The sequence below is a fragment of the Nerophis ophidion genome, linkage group LG01 (assembly GCF_033978795.1).
Source record: "Nerophis ophidion isolate RoL-2023_Sa linkage group LG01, RoL_Noph_v1.0, whole genome shotgun sequence".
NCBI lineage: Eukaryota > Metazoa > Chordata > Actinopteri > Syngnathiformes > Syngnathidae > Nerophis > Nerophis ophidion.
In genome coordinates this window covers 44,086,883-44,108,521 of record NC_084611.1, presented here as the reverse complement: position 1 = coordinate 44,108,521, position 21,639 = coordinate 44,086,883, and the positions used below count along the sequence as shown (strand labels likewise).

General features: G+C 40.7%; 1 protein-coding gene across 1 annotated transcript in view; it reads left to right on the top strand.

The window, feature by feature from the left end:
- The first annotated feature begins 786 nt into the window (after window positions 1-786).
- The window catches only part of gak (cyclin G associated kinase), an 86,473-nt gene continuing 65,620 nt past the window's right edge, over window positions 787-21,639 (top strand). The window contains exons 1-6 of the mRNA XM_061904737.1: window positions 787-1,156; window positions 10,411-10,472; window positions 10,621-10,680; window positions 10,770-10,884; window positions 18,147-18,289; window positions 19,546-19,671. Of these exons, the coding sequence (XP_061760721.1) occupies window positions 1,015-1,156; window positions 10,411-10,472; window positions 10,621-10,680; window positions 10,770-10,884; window positions 18,147-18,289; window positions 19,546-19,671 (648 nt within the window). The 5' untranslated portion in view covers window positions 787-1,014. The remainder of the gene's footprint in view (window positions 1,157-10,410; window positions 10,473-10,620; window positions 10,681-10,769; window positions 10,885-18,146; window positions 18,290-19,545; window positions 19,672-21,639) is intronic.

The window sequence follows — 21,639 nt, the reverse complement described above, 5'->3', positions numbered from 1 at the left end:
ATTCTTTACAATAAAAAAAATGTTTACTTGAACATTGATTTAAATTGTCAGGAAAGAACAGGAAGGCATTTAAAAGGTAAAAAGGTGTATGTGTTTAAAAATCCTCAAATCATTTTTAAGGTTGTATTTTTTCTCTAAAATTGTCTTTCTGAAAGTTATAAGATGCAAAGTAAAACAGTTTATGAATTTATTTAAACAAGTGAGGACCAAGTCTTTAAAATATCTTCTTGGATTTTCAAATTCTATTCGAGTTTTGTCTCTCTTAGGATTCAAAATGTTGAGCAAAGCAAGACCAGCTTGCTAGTAAATAAATACAATTTAAAAAAAAATAGAGGCAGCTCACTGGTAAGTGCTGCTATTTGAGCTATTTTTTAGAACAGGCTAGGGGGCGACTCATCTGGTCCTTACGGGCGACCTGGTGCCCGCGGGCAACGCGTTGGTGACCCCTGCTCTAACTACACCTTCTTCAACAACCCAACTTTATATAGACCTCTTACGTCACAGCCCTACGGAAACTCTGGAGGGACACTTTGAACTGTTTGTTACACTAATAACACTACAAATCTCCCTAAATCCATTTAATGTTTTTTTTTTTAAGATAACAATTAAGGGCTTTTGTACTCTTACTCATTCTCCAAAATTTCATTGATATTTGTAAAGATTGAAACAGCATGACAGCCCTTTTTCCCCCTACCGCATTTTAAACCGGAACTGGTGCGCGACGACATCCGGTAATGTTGTTTTTTTTTTTTTCTAAACCCTCACGTGATTTAGCCGTGCGGTGACGTCACCATCCAACCCGGAAATGTCGGCCGGTGATGGCGGCGGCCTCGTCAGCTTGTGTTTGAGAAGATAGCAGCAAGTAGTCTCAGCGACACCCCCACACCCTCCGCTTCACTCTGCCCGAGACATTGCGGACTCACACCGGCCCACCTACCCCCTGCCGGCGCCCGGTTCCCCCCGGTGGTCTTTGTGAGCCCCCCCCGCAGTAAGTTAGCTTAGCAGGCTAAGAGGATGTCCCTCTTCCAGTCTGCGCTCGATTTCCTCGCCGGGCCCGGCTCGGTCGGAGCGGCGAGCCGTGACCAGAACGACTTCGTGGGGCAGCTGGTGGAACTGGGGGATATGAAGCTGCGGATCAAGCGAGTGATCGCGGAAGGTAAGACGGAAACTTGTTGCTGTGCTAACAATGCTAGCCCGCTAGTTAGCATTGTGGAAACCAGTCTGCGTAACATCCATCCATCCATTTTCTACCGCTTGTCCCTTTCGGGGTTGCTGGAGCCTATCTCAGCTGCATTCGGGCGGAAGGCGGTGCACACCCTGGACAAGTCGCCGTCTCATCGCAGGGCCAACATAGTTAGACAGACAACATTCTCACTCTAGGGCAGTGTTTTTCAACCACTGTGCCGCGGCATGTTAGTGTGCCGTGAGACAGTCTGGGAAATTATTTAAAGGCCTACTGAATTGATATTTTCTTATTTAAACCGGGATAGCAGGTCCATTCTATGTGTCATACTTGATCATTTCGCGATATTGCCATATTTTTGCTGAAAGGATTTAGTAGAGAACATCGACGATAAAGTTCTCAACTTTTGGTCGCTAATAAAAAAGCCTTGCCTGTACCGAAAGTAGCAGACGATGTGCACGTGATGCAGGGGCGTCACTAGCTTTTAAGGATGGGGGCGGGGGGGCTTAGCCCCCAGGAGATAAACAGGATGTGAGCGATTGTAGCGCACGAGTACAAAACTTCACATACGGCTAACAAAGACTTAGAAATTATTCTTTGTTATTATTATTATTTCAGTCGGTTAAAGAAATTAAATATATACAATGCTGAAACATATAATGTAAACAATAAAATGTAACTTCCAGGGCTTGACATTAATGACGTCCTGTCGTCCCGGGATAGTAAAAAAAATTGCACGCGACAATGGCTTTTAAACATTTTTCTCTTTTTCTCTTTATGTATTTATTCATTTTACATTTTATATTAAATGTCTTGGATTTTCCTCCCTCTGAAACACCTATGAAATGTTTAACAAGCCATCCTATAATAATACAACAGCTATTAATGTAACAAATCAATGCAATGAAACAAATATATTTTTAAATATGTTTTTTCATTATTCTAACAATAGGCCAATGTATACTACTTCATATAGATTCTACAAGAAACACAAAACTTAAAAACTCAATTATTTACGATTGCAGACACAAGGTTTTGTGCAGTTTGACCACAGAGTTGAGAAGGACCAAATATCTTCAATATTTGTATGTAAAAATCACAAATAAATCTTCTGGGGGAGGATGAAACCCCTACAGGTATTTGGTTTACAAACTTTCAGCCCCACCTAAAACAAAATTCACCAGCCACCGTTGATTATGATGCATTCTCATTTTAGGCAAAACATAAAACAATACTCTGTAACCAGGAATAAGTCTTCAAGTAACAATATTCAAATACTAAAATTGTCGGGTAAAACAGACTTTAGTTTTATTCTGAATCCAGTGAAACAGATTATAAAGCCTTTCAGGTGTTTATATATGTTTTAAGTATTTGGCAGACACTTTTATCCAAAGCAACATACATGAAAAATACATATAAAACAATCACTGTAAACATGATTGTTTACGGGAAGAATGAAATAGAAAATATCGATACAAAGTGTCAAGACAGAATGAACTCTCTGCTGTTGCAGCAACAGAGACACAGTCTATTGGTCCGTAAGATATATAGATATCTAATATATTCATACATTGTTTACGTAGGGTATACATAACCTAATCATATTGTTTCTTCATCTTAAAAATAGCTGATTGTTTTTTACCCCTTTTCTGGGATTATATTTCCAGTTTTGATCTTGGACGTCTGGTCACTTATAGCATATAAGAATATTTTAATACTGTTAAGCAAACTATGAACACGCCAAAACATGTGTCCTTTATCATAGTTACACGTATGACAAAGAAGCGCGTGAAAATCAGTGGTATTCAGTGAGATAAAATGCGCTGACAGTTCATTGCTCGTGCCAAAAGAATTGCACTGAGTGCCACTCTAAGATGGCGGCCGCGCGTCCCGTCTCGTCAGCGCCGCTAGGCAGTAGCGCGCCTTACGCTATGAAGTGAGGGGAAACTGAGTGAATATTGACAGGTTATATGATTATTTATTTTAAACTCATATTCGGGCCACTTTAAAATTAATATTTCGGCATGTATTTGTAAAAAAAAATAAAAAAAAAAAAAAAAAAATGAAATTTAATGCCAAATTATTTAGGGGGGCTTAAGAATATTTTAGCGGGGCTTGAGCCCCGCTAAAATAGGCCTAGTGACGCCCCTGGCGTGACGTCACGGGTTGTGGAGCTCTTCACATCCTCACATTGTTTACAATCAAGGCCACCAGCAGCGAGAGCGATTCGAACCGAGAAAGCGACAATTTCCCCATTAGTTTGAGCGACGATGAAAGATTTGTGGATGAGGAAAGTGAGAGTGAAGGACTAGAAAAAAACCCCCACACATTTACTTGGATAATTCTGGAAAATCCCATATCTTCTTATTGTGTTACTAGTGTTTTAGTGATATTATATAGTCATACTTGAAATTCGGACGGGTGTGCCCATGGGTGTGGTGAACGCCAGTGTCCCTGAGGGAAGCCAAGTTTCTCGACGAGGCAAAGCGAAGGCATCCGGTTGGGCCGGGCTGAGCTTTTTTTCCCCCTCCTCCACGGTGGAAGCATCCCACGGTCGGGGGCGGCCGGTCGGAGGAGGCAAAAGATTCCGCAGCTGCCTCTTTGACAGGTGCACAAGGAACGACGCAAGCTCCGCTCATGTCTACGGTAAGAGCCGACTTATTACCACAATTTTCTCACCGAAAACCTGCCAGTTGAAATTTGGTAGGTAACCATGTTCACTTGACCGCTCTGAAAGCTTCACCTTCGGGAATGTAAACAAGGAAATACCGGCTGTGTTTGTGTTGCTAAAGCCAGCTGCAATACACTGCTTCCCACCTACATCTTTCTTCTTTGATGTATCCATTATTAATTGAACAAATTGCAAAAGATTCAGCAACACAGATGTCCAGAATACTGTGTAATTATGCGATTAAAGCAGACGACTTATGGCTGGGATCGGGCTGGAACAAAATGTCAGCTACAATCCGTCACGTCACGCGCATGCGTTATCATACTCCTAATCATACCGCGACGTTTTCAACAGGATACTTCGCGGGAAATTTAAAATTGCAATTTAGTAAACTAAAAAGGCCGTATTGGCATGTGTTGCAATGTTAAGATTTCATCATTGATATATAAACTATCAGACTCAGGGATTGGAATTTTCCACGGAATTCCGCCGATTTTGGGGCAGCCAGGGTCATTTCTATAATATAATGCCAATGTGTGAAGGCACCAGATTGACTAGCTCTACTATCAGCTGACGACATCAACCGATGACATTGCCCGTTATAGGCGTCTGCACCCCTCGTGTGAATGAATGATGGGTTCCCACTTCTCTGTGAGCGCTTTGAGTATATAACAATAGAAAAGCGCGATTTAAATCTAATCCATTATTATTATATTATTATCATTTGCCGACAAAATGTAGTCCCTGATCCTCAATTATTGTGAGCGTTTCTGAACTCGTATTCTGTTTATATTGGTTGTGTTTATCGGCGACTAATCTGGAAAGAAAACACAGTAGCTCTCAATGAACACGTTTCTTTATTGACAAAACAGCTTCAGACATGGTTAAGCTTATTCAAGATAGGAATGCTTCATTAGCGAAAGATATCGATAAGGGCGTGAGAAACAAGTGGAACTGGGCATGGCTCGATATATCTATCAAACTAAAGGTGAAGATTAACAACAATATCGTAGAATTAGACGAACTGATCAGCGATTTCATTGCAAAGTGCGATGAACCGGGACGTGCTCAGTGCTTATATTGCAAGGACATTGTGAACTATGGATCTCGGGGAAAGGTGGCACTCTTTGACCACACAAAATCGGCCTAGGCATCTAAGTAAAGTGAGTTTACGGAGAAGTAATTTTTCACTGGGATCTGCCTTCAAGCTGAAGTCAAACATCGTCACAAATGCAGCCTCAAATCAACTATCAAAGCCTCCCATCTCCGACTCGGCTCCTCTCACACCAATTTACGACAGACGAGTCCATTCAGAGGTACAATACACGGTCTTATGTATTTCAAAATGTTTATATTTTTAATTCTGGTTAATCCATTTGTAGGCCGATTTTTGTTTATAATCCAAAAGTGTGCAAGAATTTGATATGCGTAAACTTGTATACATAAGTGTCATCACATGATACATTTTTATGAAAATATTTGCTAATAAATGTGAAATTTTGGTCAGGATAATATTGTTAGATTTTGACTCAAAATAGCAGGAAATGCATCCTAAGATGACATAGATTTAAACATTTTCTGGGGGGGCATGCCCCCAGACCTCCCTAGCATGCTAGTACATTATGTGGACTCGGGTGCAGCCACTGTGCGGCCTTCCGCAAAGCGGTGTGTTAGGATTAAAACATTTTCAGCTGATTTTGTAAGTCTTCATTCCCATCCCTGCAGACTGCGTGGTCTGTAGTAGTGGGTTTCAGTAGGCCCTTAATTCAGAGTTTTTAAACCACTGTGTCGCTGTGAGATATTGTCTGGTGTGCTGTGGGAAATTATGCAACTTCACCTAATTGGTCCCAAAAATATTGTTTGCAAATCAATAATTAGAATATGCAAATTATGTGCCATTGATTAGTGTCTGTGCTGTGTAGAACTCAGCAGGGTAACCACATAGTACTCCATACTAGTAGGTGGCAGCAGGTACCTAATTGCTCTGTAAAAGTCAGAACGTGTCGAGTGAGACGAGGATGGTTTGTTGTGATCCCAATATGCAGACCACAGCGGGAGGCAACCTGGAGGCAAAAAGGTATGTAACAAAATGCTGGACGACAGCAAAAACTTACGGCGTGCACAAAGTACGTCCGTACATGACATGACAATCAACAATGTCCACACAAAGAAGGATAGCAACAACTTAAATCTTAAATAGTCTTGCTTTGCTCACACAAAGCAGGTACGGCGAATAGCGCTCATAGGAAGACATGAAAGTGCTACAGAAAAACTATCAAAACAGGAAGGGCCACCAAAAAAAGAGCACAACACAAGAACAAAAGCACTACACACAGGAAAACACAAACAAACTCAAAATGAGGTACGGCGACCTGGTGGAGTTTAATTTTTTTATACGTTTTCTGCCGGTGGTGTGCCTCCATATTTTTTAATGAAAAAAAATGTGCCTTGCCTCAAAAAAGGTTAAAAAAAAACATCCATCCATCTTCTTCTGCTTATCCGAGGTCGGGTTGCGGGGGCAGCAGCCTAAGCAGGGAAGCCCAGACTTCCCTCTCCCCAGCCACTTGGTCCAGCTCCTGCGGGGGATGCCGAGGCGTTCCCAGGCTAGCCGGGAGACATAGTCTTCCCAACGTGTCCTGGGTCTTCCCCGTGGCCTCCTGCCGGTCGGACGTGCCCTAAACACCTCCTTATGGAGGCGTAAGGGTGGCATCCTGACCAGATGCCCGAACCACCTCATCTGGCTCCTCTCCATGTGGAGGAGTAGTGGCTTTATTTTGAGCTCCTCCCGGATGACAGAGCTTCTCACCCTATCTCTAAGGGAGAGACCTGGAAACTCGTTTCGGCCGCTTGTACCCGTGATCTTGTCCTTTCGGTCATAACCCAAAGCTCATGACCATAGGTGAGGATTGGAACGTAGATCGAGCGGTAAATTGAGAGCTTTGCCTTCCGGCTCAGCTCCTTCTTCACCACAACGGATCGATACATTACTGAAGACGCCGCACCGATCCACTTGTCCATCTCACCATCCACTCTTCCCTCACTCGTGAACTAGACTCTGAGGTACTTGAACTCTTCCACTTGGGGCAAGATCTCCTCCCCAACCCGGAGATGGCACTCCACCCTTTTCCGGGCGAGAACCATGGACTCGGACTTGGAGGTGCTGATTCTCACCCCAGTCGCTTCACACTCTGCTGCGAACCGATCCAGTGAGAGCTGAAGGTCCTGGCCAGATGAAGCCATCAGGACCACATCATCTGCAAAAAGCAGAGACCTACTCCTGCAGCCACCAAACCGGATCCCCTCAACGCCCTGACTGCGCCTAGAATTTCTGTCCCTAAAAGTTGTGAACAGAATCGGTGTTTTTCACTTTTGTTGTTTTTTTATTTTTTTCAATTGTATTTTTAGCTGCCGGTAGTTTTTTCTACATTTGTATTTAATAAGTTGTAAGTATTTATTTCAGTATAAAAGTGGAACAAGTGTTTTGCTTGGGTCATGAAATGATGATAATAGTGTGCCAGGGAATGCATACATTATTTATTTAACGCTTAAATCTCTAGAGCAGGGGTGTCAAACGTAAGACCCGCGGGCCTGATCAGGCCCTAGAACAGGTTTTATCCGGTCCGCGGGATGAGTTTGCTAAGTATAAAAGTAAGCCTACATTTTGAATGAAAAAAACTGCTGTTCTAAATGTGTCCACTAGATGTCAAAATAGCAATTCTTTGTATCTTTGTAGATGATGCTACGTACCGTATTTTTCGGACTATAAGTCGCAGTTTTTTTTCATAGTTTGGGCGGGGGTGCGACTTATACTCAGGTGCGACTTATGTGTGAAATTATTAACACATTACCGTAAAATATCGAATAATATTATTTAGCTCATTCACGTAAGAGACTAGACATATAAGATTTCATGGGATTTATCGATTAGGAGTGACATTGTTTGGTAAAGGTATAGCATGTTCTACATGTTATAGTTATTTGAATGACTCTTACCATAATATGTTACGTTAACATACCAGGCACCTTCTCAGTTGGTTATTTATGCATCATATATTGACACTTATTCAGCCTGTTGTTCACTATTCTTTATTTATTTTAAATTGGGAGTTGATTTTTCTCCATGTGGCCCCTGATCTAAAATGAGTTTGATACCCCTGCTCTAGAGTCTACATCAACTTCACATCCATTCCTCAATTCTAAGTGTGTTTTTTTGTTTGTTTTCTGCCCTTTTTATCAAACAAAACTTTTTTCTTTTTTTTTTCAAACACTCAAAATATGCAAAATCTTACACAAAAAATATTTTTCAAACTGGAATATTTGATGTGAAGTAATGAAAGCCTTTGATAGGTCAATCATTCATAAAATCATTGAATACAATAAACAAAACAAAACACTAGCGGAAAGCGATTATCGATAAAAAAGACAAGCAAACAGGAAGTTTTGACCTGTAGAAGGCAGGTCAGTTAAAAAAAAAAAAAACTCTGCGTCCCAGGCACGCGCGGACTTACAGAAATGCGCGTCCTTTCTGATGTCAATGCGTAAAAGGACACAAAAAGTGCGTTAACACCAACACTGAGTACCGTATTTCCTTGAGTTGCCGCAGGGGCGCTAATTAATTTAAAACCTCTTCTCACTCCGGCGTTTACCAAAGGCATGAGGTAAAGGCAAGCGTGCGCTAATTATTTTAAAACCTCTTCTCACTTAGGGCTGCACTTATAAATTTGAGTGTGATGTAAGGATACCATCATGAAAAGCACATTTGATAAAAAACATTATTATTGTCTTACCTTTACTTATAAATGAAGTCCATGCGCAGCTCCTTCTGATCAAAAGCATCGATAACTTGTTTATAGAAGTCTTCCTTATCTTTCTTCAGTTTTAAAAGTCTCTCTGTCTCGATGGATATCTTCCTTTATTACCTCCTGCTTCGATTGAAAGTCCAGTTTAGAAAACAGTTTTAATTTAGATATGTGATCCTCCATGTTAAAAGTGCAAGCGAGAGGAAAAAATAAACAACTGCTGCTCACTCTTGCTGCTTGTTTTCACTTCTTCTGCAGCCGAGTAGTTGCAAGAAGGATCCCTAGCGCCCTCTACCACCAGGAGGTGGGAGTCATTTAATGACTCATATTTGACACACGCAGCTACGGTATATTAATAAAACATAGCTGCTTACTGTTCTTTTTAGCATATTCAATACCTTGGACCTTAAATCCTACTGAATAGCTCTTCAAATCCCGGCTGAGTCATACCAAAGACTATAAAAATGGGACCCTGCTTGGCACTCAGCATTAAGGGTTGGAATTGGGGGTTAAATCACCCCAAAAATTATTCCCGGGCGCGGCACCGCTGCTGCCCACTGCTCCCCTCACCTCCCAGGGAGTGATCAAGAGTGATGGGTGAAATGCAAAGAATTATTTCACCACACCTAATGTGTGTGTGACAATTATTGGTACTTTAACTTTTTAACTTTTAATCTTCTTCCCTTAAAGTTTTGATTGATTGATTGATACTTTTATTAGTAGGTTGCACAGTTCAGTACGTATTCCGTACAATTGACCACTAAATGGTAACACCCAAACAAGTTTTTCAACTTCTGTAAGTCGGGGTCCACGTAAATCAATTCATGGTAGTGATTTCAAATGATTGAAATCAGCCTCCTCCATTTGGAAAATGATGACAGGTGACGTGACAAGTTTGACCTGGCGGAAATTCTAGACATGCGCTAATAAAAATAATATTTTGCAACACGAGTTTGACCCGGCGTTAATCCTGAGCTGGCGATAATGCTAAGCATGCGCTAATTATTTTGCGAACTGAGTTTGACCCGGCAGTATTTCTAGGCAGGCGCATACTATATACCCGGCGGCAATTCAAGGAAATACGGTATGTATGTAACTTTGAGCGCAGGTATTGCCATTTTTCCAGGTGCCAAACAGCTTGGCACCGTGCACGCGCTTCACTTTATATACCGCCTCAGCCAATGACAAGAAGACAGATTATTTTGTCTTCCGGGGTTTTATTTACTAAAATACTTAATTATAAGGCACAGACAGCACACAGACAGAAATAATGACTGTTGCGATATACTGATTGATGCTAATATGTTTTTTGTTTTAGTTAAGCCTCCACATATCTGTTATTGGCCTGCTTGATTACTAATAATTGGTTTTTGTATCGACTCTTAAGAAACCGTATCAGTCCGTCTGTCAACAATATGTCAATTATTTGCAAATAAAGGTGTGTGACAACATCCCTTGAAGGGACTTCAGTGACATTTGACACTTTACTCGGTTGGTAGAGCGGCCGTGCCAGCAACTTGAGGGTTGCAGGTTCGATTCCGGCTTCCGCCATCCTAGTCACTGCCGTTGTGTCCTTGGGCAAGACACTTTACCCACCTGCTACCAGTGCCACCCACACTGGTTTAAATGTAAATTAGATATTGGGTTTCACTATGTAAAGCGCTTTGAGTCAATAGAGAAAAGCACTATATAAATATAATTCACTTTACTTGAAGAACATGTGACTAACCCACATCAATCTGTTTCACTTTGCCCAGGCGGCTTTGCCTTTGTGTACGAAGCCCAGGACACAGGAAGTGGCAAAGACTACGCTCTGAAGGTGAGAAGAAAACCGTATTTAATAACTTCCAAATGTGCCAAAATGGTGTATTTTTCATCCCTGTGTGATTAGAATGTTTTTCCGTTTGTTGTGCCTGAGCAAGAAGTCACCTGATTGGAGCAAAATAAATGTTTACGTCTCGTTTCAGCGACTCTTGTCCCACGAAGATGAGAAGAGCAAGGAAATCATCCAAGAAGTTTGCTTTATGGTATGGCAACTGTTGACGTTACTGAACAGGCTCCATGACTTCTAAATAAATGAGCGTGGTTTCATGTTCTGCGTCTTTACTCCTGGTAGAAAAAGCTATCGGGACACCCCAACGTGGTCCAGTTCTGCTCGGCTGCCTCCATCAGCAAGGAGGAGTCTGACACCGGACAGGCCGAGTTCCTGATCCTCACTGAGCTGTGCAAAGGTGAACGCTTACTTTTTCTTGGTCGGACATACCGTCCTGGTCAAAAGTTTACATACACGTGTAAAGAACATCATGTCATGGCTGTCTTGGGTTTTTAATCATTTCTACAGCTCTTATTTTTTTGAGATTGGAGCACATACCTGTTGGTCACAAAAAACATTCATGAAGTTTGCTTCTTTTATGAATTTATTATGGCTCTACTGAAAATGTGAAGGTCAAAAGTATACATGCAGCAATGTTAATATTTGCTTGCATGTCCCTTGGCAAGTTTCACTGCAATAAGGCACTTTTGGTAGCCATCCACAAGCTTCTGCGTCAACTTTTCACCACAAAATTGCTGCAGTTCAGCTAAATGTGTGACATAGACTTGTTTCTTCAGCATTGTCCACACGTTTAAGTCAGGACTTTGGGAAGGCCATTCTCAAACCTTCATTCTAGCCTGATTTAGCCATTCCTTTACCACTTTTGACGTGTGTTTGGGGTCATTGTCCTGTTGGAACACCCAACTGTTCACAAGACCTAACCTCCGGGCTGATGATTTTAGCTTGTCCTGAAGAATTTGGAGTGAATCCTCCTTTTTCATTGTCCCATTTACTCTGTAAAGCAGCAGTTCCATTGGCAGCAAAACAGGCCTGTGATTAAAGGCCTCACCTTGTCTCCTCCAAACATATTTCTGGGTATTGTGGCCAAACAGCTCCATTTTTGTTTCATCTGACATCACATGGACAAAGATAAGACCTTCTGGACGAAAGTTCTATGGTCTTTTGACACAACTGTATTTACTGCCGAGTCAGCGCGCACGCGTTCTACTTCAGTGGAAGGCTGCGGTGATGAAACGCTTTCCCGTTTGCAGCCTCTTTGTCCCTTGACCCACATCCTGTCTGCTCACTCAGACTGTTCACTGTGGAAGACTTCATTAGACTTCCAAGCAATTTATGCTCCGGCTTAGGTAACTCTGAATTTGTGTTATTTTGATACATTTCGGTACTTGTACCAAAATATTGGTATTTCGATTAATTTTGATACCTTTCGATACTTTTCTAAATAAAGGCGACCCCAAAACATTTCATTATTGGTTTTATTTGAACAAAAAATGCTAGTGTACATGAAACATAGACAACTTGTCCTTTAGTAGTAAGAACACAAACAAAGACTCCTAATTAGTCGGCAGTAACATATTGTGTCATTTATACACCTATTATTTTGTACACATTACGAGGGACAAACTGTAAAAATGGATTATTAATGTACTTGTTCATTTACTGTTAATATCTGCTTATTTTCTGTTATAACATGTTCTATCTACACTTCTGTTAAAATGTATTCACTTATTCTTCTCTTCTTTGATACTTGACATTAGTTTTGGATGATACCACACATTTAGGTATCGACTTGATACCAAGTAGTTACAGGATCATACATTGGTCATATTCAAAGTCCTCATGTGTCCAGGGACGTATTTACTGACTTTATAAACATAAAATGAATTTTAAAAATAGGAAAAAAGATTTTGTCATGATAAAAAATATCAACGTAATCATAGTAGTATTGACTAGATACGCTCATTACAGTGGATGTCAGGTGTAGATCTATCCAGCCATTCTCTACCGCTTATTCCCTTTGGGGTAGTGGGGGGCGCTGGCGCCTATCTCAGCTACTATCGCGCGGAAGGCGGGTTTACACCCTGGACAAGTCACCATCTCATTGCAGGGCCAACACACATAGACAGGCAACATTCACACACTAGGGACCATTTAGTGTTGCCAATCAACCTATCCCCAGGTGCATGTCTTTGGAGGTGGTAGGAAGCCGGAGTACCCGGAGGGAACCCACGCAGCCACGGGGAGAACGTGCAAACTCCACACAGAAAGATCCCGAGCCCGGGATTGAACCCAGGACTAGTCAGAACCTTCGTATTGTGAGGCAGACGCACTAACCCTTCTTCCACTGTGGTGCCCAGGTGTAGATCCACCCATGGCATTTGTTTACATTTTGACGCCGGTGAGCTAGTGTGTCCCCCTACGGAGTGTAGTGAAGCATGTGTTGCGCTATTTCTCGTCCTTCAGTGATAATGCTACATGTAAGAAACGTACTTTATTTGTCGTGATTTAGAAGTAGCTAAAACACTGTGGATGGATGACAGCCACTAGCTAGCTAATCATGTCTTAAAGCAGCTCTTCCTGAGGGTGTTTCAAAACTTGACCTTTATCTTTACTTTTTACGCCAAAATCCGTCCGTTCTCCCTTTTCTGGCTACACACTGTGTCTGCTTGTAAGTACTCTGTGCGTGTGCTGCCGATCATGCTCCTGGTGACCCAGCAATGTCACCATGTGACGACGCGCTGGTACTTTTCAGACAGAGTATAGTTCCGTTTTTTATCCATTAGTACCACGATAGTATACTAGTACTGGTTTACCGTACAACCCTACTGTGAATTACAGTGGAATCTTCTTAGATTGTTTGCCTGTTTATATTGATGCTTTTATTTTCTTTTTCTTTTTTTTTGTCTGTATTGTGTAGTTACAATTATATGCTTTTACTTGTAATTGTTTTGAGTTGCTGACCCCAGGAAGACTAGTGGGTTGTTGTGGCAACCAGCTGAGGGGATCCTTAATAAAAAGCAAAATCAAAAATCAAATCAAATTCCCTTACGAATGTACAGTATTTTCTGCACTATAAGGCGCCCCGGATTATGAGGCGCACTTTCTATGAATGGCCTATTCTAATATTTTGTTTATATTTAAGGCGCACCGCATTATAAGGCGCATAGAATAGATGCTACAGTAGAGGCTGGGGTTACGTTCTGCATCCTTTAGATCAGGGGTAGGGAACCTATGGCTCTAGAGCCAGATGTGGCTCTTTTGATGACTGCATCTGGCTCTCAGATAAATCTTAGCTGACATTGCTTAATGCGATAATTATGAATAATTTCGTTGGTAATCACAGTACTAAAAATAACGTGCAAAATATAAAACATTCTCATGCATTTAAATCCATCCATCCATTTTTTACCGCACCTGTTCAAGAAGTAGCATTAATGGTTAGAAGTATTTTATGTTACGAAGGCAGACGGACTACGCGGGACATGGCATTTAGGTAAAAACATGATTTAATTTCAACTAAAAAAATATACAAACAAAAATCGCTCACAGCGGAGGCACAATTTGGGCTAAAGAACAAAGCTAACGCATAAACAGACTAAGAACATAAATCAAACAAAAATTACTTGGCATGGCATGAAGCACGAAACTATGGCAAGGAGGCCTGAAACAAGTCAGCACAGGGCGACTGACTGGCAAAGACGCGCTTAAAAACTGCCTCTGATTAATAATAATAATAATAATAATGGATTAGATTTATATCACGCTTTTCCATTGTTAGATACTCAAAGCGCTCACAGTGAAGTGGGAACCCATCATTCATTCACACCTGGTGGTGGTAAGCTACATCTGTAGCCACAGCTGCCCTGGGGTAGACTGACGGAAGTGTGGCTGCCAGTTTGCACCTACGGCCCCTCCGACCACCACCAATCATTCATTCATCATTCATTCACCAGTGTGAGCGGCACCGGGGGCTAGGGTGAAGTGTCCTGCCCAGGGACACAACGGCAGCGATTTGGATGTCAATAGGTGGGAAGCGAACCTGCAACTCTCAGGTTTCTGGCACGGCCGCTCTACTCACTACACCATACCGCCCCCTTATGATTAGTGCTCGGGAAGCAGCTGAGCGGGCATTTTGTCCACCAGAGACAGGTGGACAAAATGAGTAACCAAGGAAACCAGACAAGGGAGTGGAAAAAACCAGGAACTTAAAGAGTCCAAAGGACAAACAGCACATGGCCAAACAAAAACATGATCAACAGACATGACATTTTATTTATTATTGGTTAGCTTCAGAATAATAATGTTATTAAAAAGAATAAGAGACTTATTATACTCTAAAAATGTTGGTCTTACTTAAAAATGCGCGCATTTAGTTGTATTCAGTGTTAAAAAATATGATATGGCTCTCACGGAAATACATTTTGAAATATTTGGCTTTCATGGCTCTCTCAGCCAAAAAGGTTCCCGACCCCTGCATTAGATGGAGCTGTACTAAAGGGAATGTCAACAAAATAGTCAGATAGGTCAGTCAAACTTTATTAATAGATTAAAACCAGCGTTCTGACAACTCTGTTCACTCCCAAAATGAATAAACTGCTGTTTTTTTTATTTTCCCCGATTCAATTAACACGTAAAAAAAAGTCTGATACTGTTAGGGTAAATCAAATGTTAGTGCAATCACAATATAGTAACACTGGAAATAGTGCAAAGCAATGATATATCAATAACGTTGCTCAAACGATAATGTCACACAACACAACACAAAATAAACATGTAAAGCTCACTTTATTAAGTTATTCCTCATCCACAAATCCCTCAAATTCTTCTTCTTCAGTGTTCAAATCAAACAGTTGGGCGAATACGGCATCCAACATGCCCGGCTCCGTCTCGTCGAAGTCGTCAATAAACGAGTCTGTGTCGCTGCTGTTAATGTTAAATTCTCTCGCTGCTGCTCTATTCCCCTCTTCTACTGTGTGACTGATCGCCTTGAGTTAAAACTCAGCACGCCTCCCGCAGTCATATATCCCAGCATGCACCGGGCGCTTCTTCTTCCACGAGGGAAAATAAGGTAGACGGCTGATTACCGTAGTTGCGAGACCTCTTGTGTTATGTTTAATTCAAACACTCAAGAAGGATTCGTGGATGAGGAATAACTTAATAAAGTGAGCTTTACATGTTTATTTTGTGTGTTGTGTGACATTAATGTTTGAGCAACGTTGAGTTATTGATGTATTGTTATTGCTTTGCACTATTTCGAGACGTCCTTAATGGAGTCCGTGTCGCTGCTGTCATCTAGCAGTTCAGTGACAATTCCTGCTTTCCTGAAATCATAGAATAGAATAGAATAGAGTTTTTATCGTCATTATTGCAATGAACAGGTTCAAAGAACAACGAAATTGGAGCAGCTCCTCCTAAGGTGCATATACAATATGGTAATCATGTTTCAATAGGAGCCATTTTGGGGTCTTTACATTTAACCACACAAATGGAAATGAAACAGCACGGCCTGGCGCAGTCATATATCCCAGCATGCACTGCGCGCTTCTCCTACGGGGGAAAATGAAATTGGTGGCTGCTGACCTGTTGTGGCTCAATATTGGTCCATATATAATGCGCCCCGGATTATAAGGCGCACTGTCAGCTTTTGAGAACATTTTATGTTTTTAGGTGCGCCTTATAGTGCGGGAAATATGGTAGTTGCTTCCCAAACAGTGTTCGTAAATGTAAAAGTTTGTATGGTGATGTTAATTTCTCCATAAGAAACAATGTAAATACGAATAATAGGTTTTTAGCCTCGAGCAAAGTCCATATTTTAGTGAAGGTTTAAAGACAAAATAAAGTGTATCAAACAAACATAACAATAAACGTTCTCTTTAATAGCAAGCTGCTCTGCCAACACCCCTTCACAAACAATCAGAAATCACAAAAGTCTTGAAGGTTAACAACCATAATGCTACAATAATAAACATTTACAAAAAGTAAAATCCGCTTACATTCACATCGGTGCAGAGGAGCTGAAGAACAAAGTCTGCTTTGGATGGTGAGGTGATGCCTATATATGTGTTAGTATAGTACTTTTAGCATGTTTACAAAATGGTCCACATTTTTTACAAACCTGCATTAGATTTGAAGAAAGAAGTCATGTGTTGAGGCTGTTCCACTGCAGTCCTGTCGGTGGCAGTATTGCCTTCTTTTGATAACAGCGCCATCTGCTGGAACTGGCGGGTCACTGCCCGACTTGGCCTTTTAAGGCCTACTGAAATGAGATTTTCTTATTTAAACGGGGATAGCAGGTGCATTCTATGTGTCATACTGGATCATTTTGCGATATTGCCATATTTTTGCTGAAAGGATTTAGTAGAAAACATTGACGATGAAGTTCGCAACTTTTGGTTGCTAATGAAAAAAGCTTTGCCTGTACCGGAAGTAGCAGACGTTGTGCGCGTGACGTCACGGGTTGTGGAGCTCCTCACAGTTTACTATCATGGCCACCAGCAGGAAGAGCGATTCGGATTGATAAAGCGACGATTTCCCCATTAATTTGAGCGAGGATGAAAGATTTGTGGATGAGGAAAGTGAGCGAGAGTGAAGGACTAGAAGAAAAGACGAGGGCAGTGGGAGCGATTCAGATGTTATTAGACACATTTACTAGGATAATTCTAGAAAATCCCTTGTCTGTTTACTGTGTTACTAGTGTTTTAGTGAGATTATATGGTCGTACCTAAAAGTCGGAAGGGTGTGGTGACCGCCAGTGTCTCTGAGAGAAGCCACGTTTCTAGACGAGGCGAAGCGAAGGCAGCCATTGGGGCCGGGCTGAGATTTTTTTTTCCCCCCTCCACCACGGTGGAAGCATCCCACGTTCGGGGGCGGCCAGTCGGAGCAGGCAAGAGAGTCCGCAGCTGCCTCTTTGACAGGTGCACGAGGAACGACGCAAGCTCTCCGCTCATGTCTACGGTAAGAGCCGACTTATTACCACAATTTTCTCACCGAAACCTGCCAGTTGACATGTGATAGGGAACCATGTTCGCTTGACCGCTCTGTTCCATAGTAAAGCTTCACCATCATCTTTCGGGAATGTAAACAAGGAAATACCGGCTGTGTTTGAGTTGCTAAAGGCAGCCGCAATACACCACTTCCCACCTACATCGTTCTTTTTTTACGTCTCCATTATTAATTGAACAAATTGCAAAAGATTCAGCAACACAAATGTCCAGAATACTGTGTAATTATGCGATCAAAGCAGACGACTTATAGCTGGGATTGGGGCTGGATCAAAATGTCCGCTACAATCCGCGACGTCACACGCACGCGTCATACCGCAACGTTTTCAACAGGATACTTCGCGCGAAATTTAAAATTGCAATTTAGTAAACTAAACCGGCCGTATTGGCATGTGTTGCAATTTTAATATTTCATCATTGATATATAAACTATCAGACTGAGTGGTCGGTAGTAGTGGGTTTCAGTAGGCCTTTAAGGGAGAGCCAGTGAAGTTAGGTTCCTCAAGCCGCACCTTTATCTCCATGGTTTCCATTAAACCTGCTTGCATACTTTTGCTGTTAACCTGAACCACCTTTGCTCCCGTCTGTGCTGCAGGTCATAAAGAGAAGGCCAAGACGGTCACACCTGACATTGTATTCTGCTTATGTCCCGCCTCAGGTCAGCTGGTGGACTTCCTGCGGCGAGTGGAGCAGCGGGCGCCCGTGTCATGTGACACCGTGCTGAAAGTCTTCTACCAGACGTGCCGCGCCGTGCAGCACTTGCACAAGCAGAAGCCCCCCATCATACACCGAGACCTCAAGGTGCGTCTGCCTTCTCCTCGCTGAATGAGTCAACGCCGGTGACAGGGAACAATGACGTGGATGGAAAAACACCTGGTGGTGTAAAACAAAAGGCAACCTATAGAGGGCGCTAACGTTCCAATGTCATTTAAGAACATAATGGTGTAGGAAAAAAAGGAAGTACCTCTTAGCAATGGCACATTTATGTTGTTAACATATGTTGTTTATGTCAATAAACATACCGTATTTCCTTGAATTGCTGCAGGGGCCCTAATTAATTTAAAACGTCTTCTCACTCCGGCGTTCACCAAAGGCATGCGGTAAATTTAGGCTTGCGCCTATAAATTTGAGTGTGATGTAAGGATACCATCATGAAAAGCACATTTGATAAAAAACATTATTATTGTCTTACCTTTACTTATAAATGAAGTACATGCGCAGCTCCTTCTGATCAAAAGCATCGATAACTTGTTTATAGAAGTCTTCCTTATCTTTCTTCAGTTTTCTCTCGATGGAGATCTTCCTTTATTACCTCCTGCTTCGATTAAAAGTCCAGTTTAGAAAACTGTTTTATTTTAGATATGTGATCCTCCATGTTTAAAGTGCAAGCAAGAGGAAAAAATAAACACACGCTGCTCACTCTTGCTGCTTGTTGTCACTTCTTCTGCAGCCAAATAGTAGCAAGAAGGATTACTAGTGCCCTCTACCACCAGGAGGCGGGAGTCCTTTAATGACTCATATTTGACACACGCAGCTATGGTATTTTAATAAAACGGCTGCTTACTGTTCTTTTTAGCATATTCAATAGCTTGGACCTGAAATCCTACTGAATAGCTCTCAATCTTTTTCCCTTTAAGCGATTTCAAATGATTGAAATCAGCCTCCTCCATTTTGAAAATGATGACAGGTGAAGTGTCACTCGTGACGTGACGAGTTTGACCCGGCGGAAATTCTAGGCATATGCTAATTATTTGGCGAAACGAGTTTGACCCGGCGGAAATTCTAGACATGCGCTAATAAAAATAATATTTTGCGAAACGAGTTTGACCCGGCGTTAATCCTGAGCCGGCGGTAATGCTAAGCATGCGCTAATTATTTTGCGAAATGAGTTTGACCCGGCAGTAATTCTAGGCAGGCGCATGCTGTATACCCGGCGGCAATTCAAGGAAACACGGTAAATAATTAACAAGCTTGTTGGTTTTTAACATGTAACTTTGAGCACTAAATAGTGCTTGTGAATGGCTGGCATTCACATCAACCCTTTTCCTTGTCTGCAGATCGAGAACCTGTTGATTAGCAACCAGGGCACCGTCAAGCTGTGCGACTTTGGCAGCGCCACCACGGTCTCGCATTACCCCGACTACAGCTGGTCGGCACAGAAGCGCTCCATGGTGGAGGACGAGGTGCGTGCATGCTAAAAGACAGTCACAGAATGTAAATGTCTTATGTAAGCTATGTTAGCACATGCTAAATGAGATGAGCGGATCATGTTGCAGAAATGTCATTGCGCTGGCTGACAAACACCAGAAACCATTGATTGAATCAGGAAGTCAGGCAGGAAGTCTGAAAAGGGTTTGTCACGGCTGACCGCCGGGAGACGGACTCGCAGATTGTGTTTTTAAACGTATTAGCGTGCGCGCTAATCATGGAAATGAGGTGAACTGAAGAATGAGCCTGGAGATTGCAGGTGTCCAGCCTTTTTCCGAGGAGGAACAATGGAACACCAATATTGTATACATTGTTTTTTCCTCTTTAGTGTTTGGTCCTGGCCAGTCATAGACATTCAAAATAAGTCATATTTTATTATTATTTTTTATATACATCAACTTCTGTCGATATGTTTTTTTTAGTCTTTTTTTAATGTATTTGTCCAAACCCTGTTTCATGGCAAAAACACAAAATATGCAATACCCCCCTAAAAACTTATAAATGATAAAATGTCATAAATGTATTTATTGAAAAAAAAAAAAATGAGATCCACTTTAGATTTATGTGTTGATTATAAGTTTTTAATATTGTCTCAAGCACAAAAAAATGTTTTTTTATTTGCCCAGCACAAAAATATTCCAAAAAGTGGAATATTTGATAGAATTGAATAGAAAGTACCTTATTGATCCCTGGGGGAAATTCAGCACCACACTTCGCTCACAATAGACAATACACATTAAGGTATTTTTACATGTGGATAACATAAATACAGTCTATTATACAACATTACTCACATGTGAATAACATAAATACAGTGTATTATACAGCATTATTCACATGTTAATAATATAAATACAGTCTATTATACAGCATTATTCACATGTGAATAACACAAATACAGTTTATTATACAGCATTATTCACATGTGAATAATATAGTCTATTATACAGCATTATTCACATGTGAATGATATAAATACAGTCTATTATACATTTAAGTACAGTCAAAAAGTTACACCTGCATGATATAGTCTGATGGCTGTGTGTATGAAGGACTTCATGTATCGTTCGGTGAAGTAATTGGATCCTTAAATAAATCAATAATTCACAACAGCATTGATTTTACTTCATTATTATTTTTTCAACAATGAAAGTTAAAAAAGTGCCAGTAAAATTTTGGGGGATCCAAAAGGGCCACACTCATAACATGTTAAAAAAAAAAAGTCATAAATGTATTTATTTTTTTACTTTTAGCGCTTAAGTCTTGAGATCCACTTTATAACTATGCATTGATTTTTAAGTTTATTATTGTTTTTTGCACAAAACTATGTTTTTTTTAAATGGCAAGCACACAAAATATGCAATATTTTCCCCACAAAATTATTCAAAGTGGGATATTTGATGTGAAGTAATTGGATCATTAAATACATCTATAATTAATAACAGATTTTATTTCATTATTATTTTTCGGTGCAAAGCTTTGTGTTATTAGTCTCATCTTGTCAACGTTTTGTTATATTTCACTTGTTTGCTCTTTTGTTCCACTTTATTTATATATATATATATATATATATGTATATGTATATATATATATATATATATATATATATATATATATATATATATATATATATATATATATATATATATATATATATATATATAAGTTTTTAGATAGTACTTGTATAGAATGTGGCGTAAGCCAATGGTCCCAAACCATCGGGCCGCAGAATAATTTATTATTATTATTATTTTTTATTTATTTTTATTTTTATTAAATCAACATAAAAAACACCAGATACAATTACAAGTAGTGGACCAACCCAAAAACCTCCCTTTTTCATGACAAAGAAAAAAATTAAAATAAATAAAACATTTGGAATTTGTCAAGGGAAAGGCTCCTGAATAGTCTGAATAGTTTGAAGTTGGGAGGATTTGAATGGG